Below are 13,252 nucleotides of genomic sequence, written 5' to 3'. Positions count from 1 at the left end.
TACAGGGTTAAAAAAAAATACAGGCTCGAGGGTTTTTGAAGTGCGACTTCGAGGCAGACTTCTGCTACGCAGTTGGTGACGTCAGGACGTGATCACGCAACCCAGAGTCACGTGAACCGTTTCACATATGTAAATGTTTTAATAACCTGTTTTCGGTCTTTTTTGCAGTGAAATTTCTTGCTGCTGAATTTGAAAGTGCACTTTAATCTTCAGCCATCCAACATGGACGAGGACGGGCTGCCCATCGTGGGCTCTGGAGTCGACCTTACCAAGGTTGGCGTTGACTAGTTAGCTAACATAGCTATTTGAGTAGCTGGTGAGGAAATGAAAGCAGGCACAAGCAGAGCTGCTTGACATATGTTTTGTTTAAGAAGTAAGATAACACAAAGGCTGTTTATCGGTGATAGAAGCCTATAGCTTGTAAGTCATTAACAGATATGACTGTCGCAAGCGCTTGTAGTTCAATTTCCCTGATAAATGTGGGATTTTTTTTTTCTGAAGTGAATATATGTTGTTTCTACACTTGATCTTCCAGGTTAACAGATTTAACCTTTGCAAAGAGATATACTTACGCTTATCTTTTTTTAAACAGTTTTGTTTAAAATAAATCTATGAAGTGAAAATGTCTGTCTTTTGTATAAATAACTGTTTTTCGGGAAGGGATGCTTTTTATTTTATTAACCGTTCTGGGCAATATTAGCTAATCTAAAATGCTGTTTTGCTCTTGTGAAATATAAGTGGTATATTTTGCATTCAGCATTTGAAGTTGCCTGTGAATGACTGTCAGTATGTTAAACTTGTTCTACTCATTATTTTTTTTCACAAGAATAATAAAAATATTTTTGCATCACGTTTAAAAGCAAGATACTTCACAAAAAACTGATTAAAAGGTTATAAAAGACAGAAAATGAGAAAATAAAAAGAAAGCAAAACATAACAATAAAATATGAAATGGCATATATATCGTTTGGAGACAGCACTACTAAAGAAGTTGTTAAAAAGATGAAAATGTTCAGATTTTGATTGGGAGTGATCAGGGTGGACCTGGAGACAAGGCGGACATGGTTTGGATGTGCAGAGGAGGGATATATTGGACAAAGGGTGTTAAACGTGGAGCTGCCTGGCAGGAGCAAAAGGGAAAGACCACAGAGGGGGTTCATGGATGAAGTGAAGGAGGATGATTTTCAGGGCAGGGTGAAGTGGAGGTGAATGATCTGATGTGCCGACACCTAAAAGGAGCAGGGGAAAGAAGATGTGTGCAGCCTAGGGAGGAGAAGTTGCTTTAAGGGGAGATTGGACTGGGAGTTGTTTCATTTCCTTGTTATATTACACTTATGTTCCTTCTACCTTAAATTCCTTTTCCTGTGTTTCCTTCAGGTTCCTGCGATCCAGCAGAGAAAAATTGTTGCCTATCTCAATCAATTTGTTGCACACACTGTCCGCTTCCTTAACCGCTTTTCCACAGTGTGTGAAGAGGTTTGTTTATCTTTATTTCTCTTCTGTTCTCGTCATGAAACAAAAAATGTCTGTAACACTTAAATCCTGAACTGTTGTATAACATCTTCCCCCAGAAACTTGCAAACATATCTCTTCGCATACAGCAGATAGAAACCAGCCTGTGCATTTTGGAGGCCAAGGTGAGTTCTGAAGCCTCTGCAGGCTGCAGTGCAACATTATCTTAATTTCATGCCAATTTACTTGATATTTATGGAGCAATATTGTGCTCTGTGTAGTTGTCTTCCATTCCTGGACTGGAGGACGTCACAGTCGAAGGACTCAGTAAGCAGCAGCAGACTGCACAGGCCAATGGACCCATCATCCCCAATCAGAGCCAAATCGATGGTCCAGTAGCAGCGCCTCAAGAAGAGGTAGATACACAAACTCGTACACATGGAAACATAGCTCCATCCAGCTTCGCTGAACTGCAAAGTCGAGGATTTTTTTTGACAGTTTTAAAAATAAACCTGTGAGCAGACAAAGGTTTCAAAGCACCCCCAAGACCACCTAATTAGAACTTAATATCTGACCTGTTTAGTCCATTTTCAACTTGACAATCCCACATTGAGAGAGGCTCCTCTAATATATCTTTGACACGATGGGAGCCAGAGCAGCTTTTCTCTTCTGTATTTGTTGTCCAGACATTCAAGTAAAAATTTCCACTGTTTTGACTACAGTGGGATGATGTCCCACCACATGTGGTTTTTGTTTTTCTTCCTCTAGATGAAGAAAGGGAATATTTCCATGGAGCTTTATCTGGCTGAAGTTCAGTTGTTTCCAGAGTAGCTCTTTTAATGCAAGAGAGCCAGTAAAGAGAAAAAACTGAAGTAGTTGAAGACAAATTAAACTTTGGTGTTTTTTCTTTTTGGGAATATAATCAAATTGTAGTGGTTTTGATGACCTCCACCTCTGTTACTGAAGTGAAAATGAAAGAACTTCAAAGCAGGAATCTCCCACTTGTATTATTTATATCTACCAGTGGAGCAATTTTAAAAAAGAGCCACATGAAGATAGTTTAGGGTAAATGAGATGATGAAAAGAGCATAAATGTTATTTGAAAGATCCCTTGCAAAGAGGACCTCAAACAGAAAACTTTTACAGGCTTTCATTTCTCTTATTGTGAAACATTTGCAGAAACATGTTGTGGAAAAGTCAAACTTTTTTATTTAAAGACAAAACATTTATCTTTTTACTAGGGGTGCAACGATACTCGTATCGATATTGAACCGTTCGATACAGTGCTTTCGGTTCGGTATGCATATGTATCGAACAATACAAATTTTTAAATTAATTTTATCAACTTTCCTTCTGACGATGCTGTCTGTGCTGAGCGCTGAGTGGATCTGCGCTCGACAGTGCAGCCTAGGCGGAGTAGTCGAACGCAGATTCACTGAGCGCAGGGCAAGCTAGCGAGACAGAAGTTAAGCTCTCCTTGCAACATGGCAAATTGAACCTCCCCCACCCTCATTCAGATGTGGTGTTTGGAACTATTTTGGTTTTCATGTGACGTATGACCCTGAAGGTAAGCGCGTCATGGACAAAAGAAAAACAGTATGTCGGTTGTGCCACGCAATGCTCAATTACATTGGTGGGAACTAGTGTGTTAGCGCAGTTAGCTCGTTAACGTGTTGACGCCGTCCAGCCCCACGCACGGGGCGATCCGTGGTAGCTCGTTAACGGAGATTTGCCGTGTTGTGGCTTTAACGCCATTTCAACGAGATTAACGCTGACAGCACTAGTGGGAACACAACGAATATGACTGCACATTTACTCCAACAGCATCCTAGTGCAAAGACAAGTGGAAGCAGACAAGAACAACAAGCACACATGCTACAAACAAGAAGCGTATAGTATAGCTTTTATTTTGGAAAGAGCCATTTCTCTGTAATAAACTCTCCTTTCCAAAGATGAGTGATTCCTCAATCAGATTTTTTTTTATCCCTTTGTTGTTTCAGCAACATTAAATTTAAAAACTGTACTTTTGAGTTAAAATATATATTTATAATTTTAATAAATGACAAATTAAAAAGGCATGAACATTTTTTTTTGTATCGAAAAAATATCGAACCGTGACACCAAAGTATCGAACCGAACCGTGAATTTTGTGTATTGTTGCACACTTACTTTTTACAGTTAACACTTCATGCATTATTCTACCACAAAAGAGAATAGATGAGAGGGGGGGGGGGCAACAAATCTCTGGAAAAGGGGAAAAGGGACCTGTTTAAGTAGAGAAAGGTGTGATGAATGACTGAATGCCAAAGGAGATGGTCTTACAGGGGAAGATTTATTTAAGCTAAATATCATCACTGAAATCCTGTACTATGAGATCCCACAGGGCTCCATCATAGGACCGTTGCTGTTTAGTGTATTCACCAATCATTTTTTATGATCTTGTTGCTGGGAGTGTTGCATGTACATTGTAATGTCTTTGAGCAAGTTGCTGTTAAGTTAGCATTCACCATTCAAAAAGTTATCAAATGCTCTGAGCAAATTTGCAGAGCGATCGGGTCCACCACAAGGGGGCACTGTAGCGTGCCTGAGCAAGGCACCACTTTTTTACAGTCTACTTTCCCTAACAGATAAAATAAAGCTTGGAATTTGCTTCCAAAGGATTTGCAGATTTGCACAGATTCTCCTCTCATGATTTGGATAAAAAAAGGATTTTGAGAATTAATTTCATTATAATTTTCTTTTTGTTTTTGCAAAATCTATTTGTTTTTTATTATATGTGTGTCTATGCACATATTTATTTGGTATTTCATCATGTGCATATCTGTTATTTGGTGATTTCACTGGTTTTTAACTGCCCAGGGCCTGCAGATGGACAGTAGTAGCTAGTAGCTAAATCTAATACAAAGCATCTTTTGCTTTCATGTGACTAATATATTTAGTACATGGTCCCTTAAAGAAATAAACAGGTAGCACTACGCCCCTAAACAAAGTGATGAAATGTGTATGTTTCCAGGTACTTCCAAAATTGTATCACCTGATTTAAAAACATATCTTAAACTATGAAAATGTAAAACCTGTCAGGATATCTACTGTCATCTAAACCGCTTCATTCTGCCTTCGTTTCTGTGCATGTGTCATGTTGCAGCCTGCTCAGACCACACCAGAAGCTTCAGCGACGCAAAAAGCAGAAGTGGCTGCAGAGAACGTCATGACGGTGGCCAAAGACCCGCGCTATGCCCGATACCTGAAAATGGTTCAAGTGGTGAGTTATTATTACTGCTGCTGTGGTTACCTGCGTAACGGTTTAGTTTTGTGCCTTAATGTGATGTTTAATGTGCCACAGGGGGTTCCGGTGATGGCCATACGGAATAAAATGGTCATGGAGGGTTTGGATCCCAATCTGCTTGAGTGAGTGTTTTTTAAATTACTGTTCTGGTTATTACCAGTTTTCTGATAAACTGACAAACAATATGTGACTTGTTCTCTGTTGACCATAGCACACCTGATGCCCCCGTGCCCGACGGAGGAACGAAGACCTCAGAGGACCAAGACGCTGCCGGCAGCAACTCTGATAGTGAATCATCTTTTAGTGACTGAAATTGCTCATTTGTCCTCAACACACAAAGTTTCCTCATCCATCGCTGTCTGCACAGCTTTAGGCCCGTAGCGAGGAAGTATGAGGTACCTGTTAAGGGCTTCGAAGGAGGTGGTGTGAATGTAGGTGCCTGAAACAGGAAATCCAAATTGAGTGACTGTAGTTTCAGTTTAAAAGAGCTGAACTGGTTCTCCTGTTTAGTCATTCAGTGACCTTTATTTTTGAAAAAAAAAATTTTTTCTCATAAATTACTTTTCAAGAGGAGGAGATCATTTTTTCCTCTTAATCATACAAGCAGCAGTCAGAAGATGACAGTAGCAAGTGTTTTAACAAAACCAAACCATATCACATAGAGGTCTTCTGTGGTAGTTGCACCACTGACTAATCACTAATGTCTGAAATGTTGTGTTCACACCAGCTGCAGAGAATATAGCTGGAAACCCATGAACATTCACTCTTAACAACCAGCAGGATGAGAAGGAATCAAGTTACAGTACATTAATTTAGAACTTAACATAATGTCCCAAACATTTACTCATGTTCATCTAAACCTTCTCCTTTTTCCTGTCTCTGTTTCAAAGCAAAGTTCAACTATACAGCTCGAGATTACCTCAAGTTTGTCTTTTATTTCTTATCGGCACTGAGGAGAATCTGAGGTCATGTAGCATGAAGTGAACTTTTTGGTAAAGTTGAAATATTTTAACTACTCCCCTCAGCTCACATCAGTTCTATGGAGGCTTATTACTGCCACTGAATTTTTTCCCATTGATAACTCAGACTTTCGGAACCTAATTAAATTTTTAAAAATGAAATAAAAATTGAAATTAAAATAAGTTTGTTTTTTTTTTTGAGTGGCGAAAACGAGCTTCCATAGATTTTGCCTCCGCATAAACTTTATTAATAGGAAGAACAAATATGTTGGTATTTTCAATGTTGGATATGTTCATGTGCATTCAGGGGTAAATTAAATCTTTGGATCTTGAAACGCTTTTCTCTCTATTTTAAAAAAAAAATTGTACTGTTGTTTAATTATTTTTAAGTTAGAAGTAAATACGTAACAGTTCTAACACAAAGACTATATATCATTTACATCCTATACTATATACAGTATAGTCTTCACCATGCCTGGTGAAATGTAATAATAAAGGAAAGTCCAGTGCAGCAACTGAACTTGGATATACATCACAGTAGTGACGTGGTGTATTTTTTTTTCATTATCAAAGAGATCAGACTTGTGGCAAAAAAAAGAAAAAAACTTATCTCGGTTTTGTTATTTATCCACTCTAAATAAAAGCAGAGGTATGAACTGATCTGATCTGTGGTTTAAATGGGAAGAATTAAATGGGAAGATTCACACTTCTTACATGTGTTATACTATAAATGCTTTTTGTTTTCACTCTAAAGTGCTTAACTATCTCACCTAAGGTTTGTATTACACTCCTGAATATGACTTCCTGATTGTGCTGGCTGATGCGTTCATCAGCCAGGTGTGCTTGCATTTCGAGCTGCCCTCACGTCTGTGTTTACCCAGCCGTCACGGGCAGAGCCAGCAACGTGTCGTACTTGGACGAGGCTCAATGAGAAACCTATGACTGATCTCATTCATGGAGCCTGTCATATCTGCATCAACTCACACAAAGGAAAAGTTGCTCTGCAGCTGCTAATCAGGCTCACGTATAATAATTTCCTCACTCTGTATGATGTATGGGTATGATTTTTTTTTTTTTTTTTTTAAAGAGATGGAGGTGAAAAAAATGATTTTACATTACATAAATTAAATGTAGTATAAGTGTCCACACCACCTTTATTCGAGCAACAAATGTAGGTATCAGAGCGCCGTCTTTCGGAGACATCACAACATAAACACTTGCTGATTATGAGCAAAAGTGGCTAATATTTGCCATGTTATTCAGAAATGGTTTATTCTCCAATAATGGTAAGACTTGTGCAGTAATCTTTTTGATTATTGTGTAACCTTGATGGAAAAAGAGGATGCTGTTCAGACTAAAATATTCTTTATCAAGACTTTAAATCCGTACCTGCAGCACTGCCTAGTGCACTTTCATCCATTTAGTTGAATCTAATAATTTATAACAATAAAACTATTTTCTTTTTGATATTTGTTTGTTGTTTGATATTCAAATTCTTTGAAAAATGTTAATTTCCCAAAGCTGCTTAAGTTTTGATGTTTGATACAGAGAAATTAATTACTGTACTATTAAGACACTGAGTACTAATACACTCTACAGCCAGTCAGTCCAATGACATGCCTCTTGATCTTCACCTGGTTTTGTAGAGTTATGCTCTAGCTTTTGTAGGTGATGTGTGAACTGCAGTCTTTCTTGTGGTGTTTGTTGTTGGTAGGAAGTACGACTCTTCATCGTCATGTGATTCAAAGCTTGTGGGTACAAGCCTGAGAAAGAGGGGCAATCATGTCATCGCTGTCAGGGATAAGATGTCTTTTAACAGATGCTAAATTGAAGTGAGATAAGTGTGGAGTTGTACTGAAAAAACACCATGCTGGATCTGTGATTCTGCCTTAAATAAACACTCGTACACTTTTTCTTTTCTTTTTTTAAATATGTGCTTTTATTATGCATCTCAGCTGTGCATTACAATCTGTGTTGTAACTCATTTTATAAGCAAAAGTACAAAAGTAGTTCAGAAAAAACAAAAATAAAATGTTTCCCTCTTATAAAAACAGTACCTGTAGTGAAATGGTTACAACCTGTATACATCACTGCGCAGGATCCTTTTATTTTCTTTAATGTACAGTACGTTTATTCCAGCTCCACATTAACAGCTCCAGTCGAGAGCAGTTCAGCAGAAGTATGTGCCTGCTGCTCCGCTAAAACTTGACCACTTTTCTCAGTTTGCATGTCTCTCTGTCTGAGAGATTAAAGGTAATGAAACTTTCAAGTAGCCTTCTAGTTTGTTAATATCTTCCCTTGTTCCTTTTATGTAACAATCTCTAAATCACACATTTTTCTCAGAGTTTTACAGCCCTCTTCTAGTCTCCCAGTGATTTTACTTTGCTGATTTTTGGCTAAAACGGTGGCTCTTAATTTTAGATGTTTTCCTCTAAACATCTAAAAGTAAATAAATAAATTACGCCAAATTACACCAGCTGCAATGCCACAAACGTCTCACCCCACCCACCTGCTAAAATCAATATGTGGAAGATGGGTGTAGTCCAACACCCTTTAAGTATGGGGTGTCAAACATAAGGCCTGGGGCCAGAATCGGCCTGGTAAAGACTCCAATTTGCCACTCGGCAGGTCTGGAAAATGTGATGGAGTGCATAGACTTTGTACTTTTAACTGTATTCTGATATGTTTTTGAGCTTGGCAGACATACTACGCCAAAGTAATTCATAGATAAACAAGAAAATGACAGCAAGTTCCTGTTTTTTCACTGTCATCTATATAAATTCAAGCTTTTGACAGCGGACTGGACAAAGACTGTCTGGGTAATAAATTACCAAAAGCTTTTCTATGATTTTACATATTTATCATGTAATTCCACTGGTCCAGCTCATTTAAGATCAAAGTTGTCTAAAGTTTGCCATCCTTACTTTAAAGTCAGCCTGCACACCTAAAATGATCCATGACTCATACCTTACACACTTAAAAAACATATCTTTTTCTTACTAGGTACAAGATCCATACTTGGTACCAGAAACTTCTGCCTAGATTAAAACCGTACGATGTAAGGTTACAAGTGAAAAACCAGCCAGAAGCCCTATTGAATGAACCTCCAGAATTCCAGCTTTACTTTCGGTTCATATTGTATAATTCCTACTAAAAAGTAGCATAATTCCTATTACCTGTATGAAAATCTACATTTGTAGCAGCACCAGAGATGATATTGGAGTGTCTGCTAGCATGACTGAGAACGTGAACAGTATACAGTAACTCATGTCAGTCAGAAACACCATGTTGGACTTTTCATGAGTCAACAATGTGGAGAGGACAGATTCAAATACCGAAACCAAAACTGTGAATCTGAGCATCCACAGCAGGAGGTTTTCCTCCTTAATTTGATGTTGCAATAATGTGGTCATCCAATAAAACTGGGAATTCATAAACCTCTGCACAAAACCAACAACTAGTACACATTTACTGTCAGTCAAAGACAGGTCAGACTGCCAAGTAGCCACAGACATACTGAGTGGTCTGAGTGGTATTGTCATTTAGCCCCGAGTGCACCGATCATGTGCTTACTGTGTGATGAACTTCTCCTATGTAAAGTCAGAGCTCTCACAGAATGTGTCATGCTGGTGTGGCAACAGCAAAGTGCAAAGTAAGCAGGCAACATTAAGTACACTTGAAAATAGTTTGTGTAAAAACAATGTAATAATACAGTATTTGCATAGTTTTTCCATCTGTCACACGTGACAGACAGCCAGTTGTACTAAAATGCATAAATAGATATATTTTTAAGTATCTACTGTATTCTACCAAAATTTCAGCCAGGGGAAATTGGACAGGAATAAAGATACATACATAAAATGTAAATACTTATTTATCTTAATGTTTGTGGCCCAAAATGTTCCAAGACTAATCCTCAAGTTCTGCTTTCACCCGTAAGGTAAAGAACTGTAGGAGAATAAAAAAAGAAGAATTTTAGCAAATGAATAAATATATATTAAAAAACTATATACTATGTGTGACAGTGAGATACTGACCTTGAAATCATGAATGTATGTGAAGAAGAAGAAGACAAAGGTAAAGGCAACAATCCACTCGCATACTGCACTGGCTACATGGAAGGGATAGTCCTGCACGATGGAAACAGACGCTTAAATCAGAAAATTCTATGCATCTAATAATGATTATTATAATTTTTGGTCCATAAATGTTGGAACTTTCTGTCCAATGATGCCAAATATACTTCGACTAGTTTACTGTTAGAATACTTTTTTGCACAACTTCTCACATTTAGGCAGCGCAGATGAACAATGGACAATGGCAACGGTAAACAGTTCTCACATATTATCTGATATTGGCGTTTGAACATTATTTGCATCACCATTTGTTTTTCTCTGCTGCTTCTTTTCAGACTCTCTTAACTTCCACAAAAGGTTTCTAGTTCTTTTAGCTGACTCATGGCAGTGAGAAGTTTGTGTTATGCACACACTTCCATTTAATGCCAATAGTAAATTTACCAAAAATCATCACTGACATGTTGGGGAATGTTTGTTGGATCTATGTATTAGACCCCCCCCCCCCCCCCCCAAAAAAAACCCCCAAACATTTCCCACATTTTGACACTTTATGTCACTATTTTGACACTATACGTTTTATTCCTGATCTGTGCTGTGATCTGATGCAATGTGCTGACACACTGTGGCCTACCTTGTCATGCTTTTGTCTGTGCAGCTCCGTTTGTTTCACGTAAAATGCACAGATGACAGCTGAGTTATCCGTGAAGGAAAACACTGAGTCGATACAGGAAATGACACTAATCATAATATTCTGCAGGTCATACATTTACATATTGCCAAGAGAAAAATAAAGTCAAAAAAAAAGTTTATATATCAGGTTGTAATAAAAAGACTGCCGGCCCTCAGCAGGGGTTAAAATTATGTAAATACAGTCTGACTTTGCTTTTATTACTTCTTCTTTAGATTACTGAAACTCTTTATATGTTGGCTCTGATCAGTCTTTATTGCCTGCAAGCTTTTCGAAATGCAGCTGCTCGCCTTTTGACGGGAAAGAAACGACGTGAACACATTACACCTACACTGGCCTACTTAGACTGGTTTCCACTCCATTTCAGTATTCAGTTTAAAATTCTCTTACTTGGTTTTAAGTCTCAAGGGTTTGGTGCCACACTTTTGAAACCCTGCAATCCTACCAGAGCACTGAGGCCTCTAAACCAGCTGCTCTTAAATAAGTCCTAATCCAGGCTTAAAAGCACAGGGGATAGACTCTTTTCAGTGGTGGCTCTTAATCGTTATAACAACTTGCTGTTTCACATAAGAGCTGCCCAGTCTCTCAATCATTTTAAAACCCTTGGCTGTTATTTATACTGCATATTATGTACAACTAAGGTTGTTTAAAACTTTGTCTTGGCTAATTTCAGGTGAATAGAACATAACATGATACACAGTGCTATTATTTATTTTAAAAGTCGATGTGAGGGACTAGTAAAAAAAGTTTCAGTACTACGCTGCTTCTGCATTTCAGCTTAGTTTTTGTTATAAATAATATAAATAAATATAAATAAGTAAATAATGACGGTATAATACGTCACATATTATTGTTCATCTAAAGTTGTATTTAAATCATTTTCAAACCTAAGAAGGACCAGATGACTTATTTTTCTAAGTCCTGATATATGAAAGCTTCATCATCGTTATCATGATCACAAAGTTAAATCACACAGACATTTGAACACTCAAAAAGGATACTGGGTACAAATGCAACAGCAGCAAGGGAGGCGATAGCGACCCGCACACAAAACACATACTTGGAGCACCCATACGGATGGGCTTGAAATGATATAAAACACTGGAGGATAATGTACACAATGCCACAGACAAAAAACAGAATTGCTCCAATATCATGGACTATTTGCACTACTGTTTCCTGCAATCAAGAAAAAAGAAAAGAAAAGGCACCACTTGTAATTACACTGAATTAGTTGTGATGTGTTAAATGTGATTTTAATGTGAGTACATACTTGGAAAGTAGCAACAATGCACATGCCAAAACATGAGATCACACCAAGCCAAAGCGCTGCTTTGTTGAGGCGTGCGCTCACATTAGTGGCGTCCTCCCTCAGCAATTCCACGTGCTTGTATCTGGCATAAATTGTGCCCACACCTGTGCAAAAAACACAGAGAGTCACGAGAGTGTGCAAACCTACACATTTACCCTAATCCATGAGTTGTACTTTCATTTTCTTAAAAAAGGGGAAATGTGAGAAGCATCTTTGGAAAGCATGCTTCCTCCTTAGGGAAAGCCCAGAGTTGCCTAAAAAGAGTCAGTTCACAGAGATGACACTGCAGACGTCCACACTGGAATTTCAAATACCTGCACATGCAGAAATAAAAGTCATCAGACCAAAAATGCAGCTTTCTGGGGGGCTGACACCTGTGTCGCTGAAAAGAAAAAGAAAAAGAGTAAAGACCCGTGCAGATTTTCAGTTCGGGTTAAACGTACAATACGTGGGTTGTGTGACTGTGTTTTGTACAATATTAAACATTTAGTTGCCTCTTCTTAACATAAAAGTCTTCTAATGAAAGCGAAGTGAAAGAACATTTTTCCGCTAGTCTCCTACAATAAACAGATGTGCAGGCTACACGCAGCTGGTGTTTGTTATAGCGGAAGAAACCGAAACTAAGACGTTTTCTCATGAAACGTTTTCCACGGCTCCGAATCAGGTTGAGCATGAGAGAAAGGCTGCTTTGTGTGAGCTCTTCAAATAAACTTACCTTATGTACGGGAAGATTACATCGACGTCGTGCCTGTAAATCGCGATGATATAACAAATAATGAAAGTGGCGGAAGACCAGACGACCAGGAACGCTGGCAGGACGCACAGACCTTGCTCGAACCAGTACATCTCCAGTTTTTGCGCTCAGCTTCAGGTAGACTTTCTCTCACGTATATATGCGCAGAGTAAACAGAGCCATGCGATAAGAAAAGCTGGTGTAGGAACAGGAGTGTCAGCTGCCGTCTGTGGTCTGCGAACGACAGTCACATGCAGCGGTGTGTGAGCAACAATGAACTTGGCCTCTGCCAGTAAGCAGCATATACAGTGTACAGTAACCTCTAGCCCAGAGCTACTCCCCCGTAGGGCGATCAAGCGCTTCCTTCTTCCTTTTGATCTTTGTGAAAACACACACACACACACACACACACACACACACACACACACACACACACACACACACACACACACACACACACACACACACACACACACACACACACCAGCAAAATACCAAACTAATGAAGTGTCTTTTAACTTAACTTCAACCGGAGGTGATACTCAGAGTTTCCACAGCAGAGTGAGCAGCAGTTCTACATTTATATGAACAGATTTGAGTTTATAGAGTGAAAAATCTGCATAACTGCCTGCGTTTGTGAAGTAAAAATAACTGTCTTTGAATTATACATTATGACTTGTTATGCGTTTTTTTTTTATTTCACAGCTGTGCAAAACTCTTGAACCGACACTCATTTCTTTGTATTT

At 38.5% G+C, this 13,252-nt stretch overlaps 2 protein-coding genes across 2 annotated transcripts; one reads left to right on the top strand and one right to left on the bottom strand.

Moving 5' to 3' along the window:
* The first annotated feature begins 75 nt into the window (after positions 1–75).
* On the top strand, positions 76–7,748 carry washc3 (WASH complex subunit 3). Its single transcript, XM_086269245.1, has 7 exons — positions 76–273; positions 1,378–1,476; positions 1,572–1,637; positions 1,734–1,868; positions 4,598–4,714; positions 4,796–4,860; positions 4,950–7,748. Exons 1-7 carry the CDS (start codon positions 223–225, stop codon positions 5,047–5,049), a joined length of 633 nt encoding a protein of 210 aa, XP_086125371.1. The 5' UTR covers positions 76–222; the 3' UTR covers positions 5,050–7,748.
* Positions 7,424–12,928, bottom strand: dram1 (DNA-damage regulated autophagy modulator 1). The gene is made up of 7 exons (XM_086269244.1): positions 12,489–12,928; positions 12,088–12,155; positions 11,735–11,877; positions 11,463–11,640; positions 10,405–10,463; positions 9,735–9,827; positions 7,424–9,645 (listed from the first exon to the last, which is right to left on the bottom strand). The coding sequence occupies exons 1-7, from the start codon at positions 12,617–12,619 to the stop codon at positions 9,607–9,609; spliced, it is 711 nt and encodes a 236-aa protein (XP_086125370.1). The 5' UTR covers positions 12,620–12,928; the 3' UTR covers positions 7,424–9,606.
* Between the last annotated feature and the right edge of the window lie 324 nt (positions 12,929–13,252).

The sequence above is a fragment of the Aulonocara sp. 'chitande type north' Nkhata Bay genome, linkage group LG17, assembly GCF_057382095.1.
Source record: "Aulonocara sp. 'chitande type north' Nkhata Bay isolate Kocher_YH1m ecotype deep benthic linkage group LG17, A_spYH_male_GT1.1, whole genome shotgun sequence".
NCBI classification, from domain to species: domain Eukaryota; kingdom Metazoa; phylum Chordata; class Actinopteri; order Cichliformes; family Cichlidae; genus Aulonocara; species Aulonocara sp. 'chitande type north' Nkhata Bay.
Note: the sequence above shows the minus strand (reverse complement) of the source record. Positions and strands in the feature narration are given on the sequence as shown.